At 42.3% G+C, this 4,559-nt stretch overlaps 1 protein-coding gene across 1 annotated transcript; it reads left to right on the top strand.

Annotated features, from left to right (window-relative positions):
• The first annotated feature begins 1,845 nt into the window (after positions 1-1,845).
• MC5R (melanocortin 5 receptor) lies at positions 1,846-4,187 on the top strand. Its single transcript, XM_059410012.1, has 2 exons — positions 1,846-1,973; positions 3,184-4,187. Exon 2 carries the CDS (start codon positions 3,210-3,212, stop codon positions 4,185-4,187), a length of 978 nt encoding a protein of 325 aa, XP_059265995.1. The 5' UTR covers positions 1,846-1,973; positions 3,184-3,209.
• The last annotated feature ends 372 nt before the right edge of the window (positions 4,188-4,559 follow it).

Here is a 4,559-nt window from a genome sequence, read left to right as displayed (position 1 = left end):
TGTAGCAACATGGATGGGACTGGAAGAGATTATGCTGAGTGAAATAAGTCCATCAGGGAGAATCAATTATCATATGGTTTCACTTAATTGTGGTGCATAACAAATAACATAGAGGACATGGGGAGATGGAGAGGAGAAGGGAGTTGAGGGAAATTGGAAGGGGAGGTGAACCATGAGAGACTATGGACTCTGAAAAACAATCTGAGGGTTTTGAAGGGGCAGGGAGTAGGAGGTCAGGGGAGCTATGTGGTAGGCATTATGGAGGGCACGCATTGCATGGAGCACTGGGTGTGGTGCATAAACAATAAATTCTGTTACACTGAAAAGAAATTTTAAAAAATTATAAAAAAAACCAACTCCACACCAAATCCCAAACTCCATATTCTCCCTTCATTACCTGAGGAAGGAATGTGGTAGTGTTGGTGTGATTACCTTTCTGTAATTGTGCCTTGCTCTGTCAGTGTTTCATTAGGTAAGATGGGCCTCTAAGTCCCCTTAGCTGGACCTATGGAAACATTTAATGTGGGGCTTCAACACAGTGATGACTGACAGTAAGAGTTTGCTGAAAATCAAACCCACAATGAGATATCACCTCATACCTGTTGGATCACTATCATCAGAAAGAAAAAAGGTGGTAAGTGGTTCTTGACTCAGGTTGCCAGGATTCAAGCCCAACTGTGCTTCTTTCCAGTGTTGGGAACCTTTCAATGCATTGTGAAATGGGAATGCTAATAGGACTGAATTCCTATGGCTTCTTTAAATACTAAGAAGGTAATTCGTGTACAGCACTCAAAATAGTATCTGCTCACAGGGCTTAGAGATATACACCATATGGCCAGCATCAACAACAGCCACATTGTAGTGCAGATATCTTTAAGAGAAATCTCTAGCTTTGCCACATTATTCGGAAATGAGAATCTTCTGCAGAGCCTTCTCTGATCTCAGATATGAGGAAAAAGTAGAGAATATTTGAATATTCTTATGTCTTCTCAATCATCCCCTTTGCATACACAAGCACTATTCCCAGCAAAAGAAATCTCTTCACAATATTCCATTCTGTGGATCTCAAAATAGCTCCAGGACACCAGTGTCATGGATCACCTAGTTTGTGGTCTTACATACTTACACTTGTTGGAAAGGTTGTCTGACCATGTGTGAAGCCCCAGTCACATCTCCAGTAGTAAAGCAGCCCCGTTCATTTTGACCCTGAGCTTGTCCTGGCAGACATTTGTGCATCTATCTCTTGGGCTGTGTAATACAGATCCTCTGGGAGCAGAGGTCAGTGTTTTAGGTAGCAGAATTCTAGAAACTATTGCTAAAAGCCAGGGTATCGGGCAGGGGAAAATCAGTTTGCTCTAGTGGCAGACAGTCTTGAGCCAACAAGAGGGTGTGTATCAGGGGCACAGTTGAGTGCTTCCCAGGCTCTGGTTTCCCAGGAACCAGTGACTGACTGTTCTGGATAGAAGGACTTAACAGGGATGGGAGAAGCTGAGCTGTCACACTATCTGACAGCATTTTCATGAATGCATAATAGAAAGAGAAAAGAAGCAGTGCCTAGAACAACCAGCTAGAAAACACATTTGAATGCAGTTTTGGGGAAGAATTTTCTACAAGCAGGAGAAAACTGTTATATGCAAGTGTCACTAGAGCTCCAACGACCCAATGGCCAGAGCTGTTAGGATGGGTATGCTCTCTGTCTCTAACCACTAGGTGGTAGCTCAGCCCAAGGCTGGGAAGACAACGGCATAGACTCTGGTCCAGAAGAGGTGGCAACAGGGGGGCGGGTCTGCCAGGCTGCATAAAGGCAAGGGAACTGTGACTGAGGCTCAAGCTGCCTTAGCACTTGGTTCAGAGGATCCCATCCTAGGGTGATGGCATTTAGCTGGTGGATGCCAGGTGCCCAGGCTGAGCCAACGTCCCCAGCGAGGAGCCCAAGCACTGCTGTGCAAGAGAAGAGGCACGGGGGAGCACTGGTAAATAGCCACACTTTCTATTAAAAACGCCTTGAAAGGAATGCAAAATCATGCCCAACTTACATGCGGAAGAGAGCTAATTGGATATTTAAACAGCTTGATATGATATAATATAATTGGTCGATATCTCTGAGATAGAACTAGACATAAAGAGCAAGTGATTACAGGTTAATAAATATTTTTATTGATGATGAGAATGCTGACAAAAATTCTAGCTCTCTCACCAGATGTGCTCTGAGTTTGGAGGGCAAAGGCATTTTTGAATATAAATCAAGGGAGAGAAATTTGAGAAACAAAGGAGTGAAGTATCTTGCTCTAGTGTTTGGCAAATTTAAATCCCTTGGTACTTTGTACTGGTTTTATGGAATTTATGAGACAATCCATCAATCCGACGTTGTGGAATTTCAAATGCGGAAGTCAAGGGAAATATTTATTAAGGAGAAAACAGCATTCTATGAGCTGTTTAAGTTAAACATGAGTTAAACATGAGTTTAACACATGTGTGCAACTTTAATTTATGCCTTACAGATGGCAACTTTTAGTATGTGATTATGTTAAAATTAACAGATCACTATGGATAGTCTCAGTTACATCTAGGGGGACTGAGTCCCAGCACATTTTAGAAGTGTGGTATCAAAAACCAATGATGTACTATACCTTGGCTAATAGAACTTAAATAATTAAAAATATATAATATATATAAAAAAAGAAGTGTGAGGACAAATGTTGAGAAGGCTCCTATCTTTTTCTCTTAAGAGAGAAAGAGGGCCTGCCAATCCTTCAGAAATCTGTGCTCACTTGAGGAAAATGCAGTGCAGTAGTCTCAGAAATGTAAAAATCAGACTGCAAGGGACTTTGTAGGTTGTGAGTTCAGGATATTTTTGAGCGCAAACTTAGGAGGCTGGACAATGAGCATAAAAAGTGAAACTGTCCTGGGAACACTGACATGTGTGGTCACTCCAGTAAGAGGTATGTAAAAGAATGGGAACCCAGAGTAAGGAAGGCAGAGGAGGCTGATGAAAATGCTAAGCCTGTGTGTTGGAGGGACACTAGTCCAGGGATCCAGGTAGACTGGGGCACACCAGTCTCATGTTAATGTGTTGAGTCCATTTAACCTTGTTCTTAGGTTGTGCTTGTGTTTGGCATGCTCTTGTACTTCTTTGGTAGACTGTTCATTTCTCAGAATCATGAATTAAAACCTGTTTTACAGTAAATCTGTTGCCAAGAAGAGGAGCAATGAATTCCTCATTTCACCTGCTTTTCTTGGATCTCAACCTGAATTCCACAGAAAGCAACTTTTCAGAACCAAATGTCAAGAACAAGTCTTCACCATGCAAAGAGATGGGCATTGCTGTTGAAGTGTTTCTGACTCTGGGTCTCATCAGCCTCTTGGAGAACATCTTGGTCATAGGTGCCATAGTGAAGAACAAGAACTTGCACTCCCCCATGTATTTCTTTGTGTGTAGTTTAGCAGTAGCTGACATGCTAGTGAGCATGTCTAACACATGGGAGACCATCATCATATACTTAATAAATAATAAGCACCTGGTGATAGCAGATGCCTTTGTGCGTCACATTGACAATGTGTTTGACTCCATGATCTGCATTTCTGTGGTGGCCTCCATGTGCAGTTTGCTGGCTATTGCAGTGGATAGGTATGTCACCATCTTCTATGCTCTGCGCTATCACCACATCATGACAGCAAAGCGTTCTGGAGTGATTATCATGTGTATCTGGACCTTTTGCACAGGTTGTGGCATTGTTTTCATCATTTACTATGAATCTACTTATGTAATCGTTTGCCTCATTTCCATGTTCTTCACCATGTTATTCTTCATGGTGTCTCTGTATATACACATGTTCCTCCTGGCCCGGACTCATGTCAAGCAGATAGCAGCTCTGCGTGGATACAGCTCTGTGCGGCAAATGACCAGCATGAAAGGTGCTGTCACCCTGACCATGCTGCTGGGCATTTTCATTGTGTGCTGGGCTCCGTTCTTTCTCCATCTCATTTTGATGATTTCTTGCCCCCAGAACCTCTACTGTTCTTGCTTTATGTCTTACTTTAATATGTACCTCATACTCATCATGTGTAATTCTGTGATTGATCCTCTGATATATGCTTTCCGCAGCCAGGAGATGAGGAAGTCCTTTAAAGAGATTATTTGTTGCCATGGTTTCAGAATACCCTGTAGGTTCCCTGGCAGATATTAAACAAAAAATTCTTCTCTCTGTGGCTCTCTTTTATCCTTGATTTACCTTATGACACAATCAATTGGTGCAGCCAAGGAGTAAGCCAGAAAGCTAGAAATCAAAGCCATGCATTCTGTTTATTATTTTTCCATCTTGAATTTGTACCTCACTTATTTTCCCAGTGGCAGTTGTAGGGTCAGACATGCACATGCTGCTTATCCACTTTGGGAATGGTCTGTGACAATCTCTTACTGTCCTACTCTCCTCCTACTTTTCCTCCCGCTCCTACTCATTTCTGGTGGTCTGATCTATCCTCCATCTAGTAAGTGTGTGCTCAGGGAAGATAAAACATAGCGGATGTTCATCCTTTCTAATGGAGGCTTAATACTCCAT

The sequence above is a fragment of the Mustela nigripes genome, chromosome 8, assembly GCF_022355385.1.
Source record: "Mustela nigripes isolate SB6536 chromosome 8, MUSNIG.SB6536, whole genome shotgun sequence".
Taxonomy (NCBI): Eukaryota; Metazoa; Chordata; class Mammalia; order Carnivora; family Mustelidae; genus Mustela; species Mustela nigripes.
Note: the sequence above shows the minus strand (reverse complement) of the source record. Positions and strands in the feature narration are given on the sequence as shown.

Excerpts from the sequence above, each read along its gene's own strand:
- MC5R (XM_059410012.1), top strand. The coding sequence starts at position 3,210 with ATGAATTCCTCATTTCACCTGCTTTTCTTGGATCTCAACCTGAATTCC.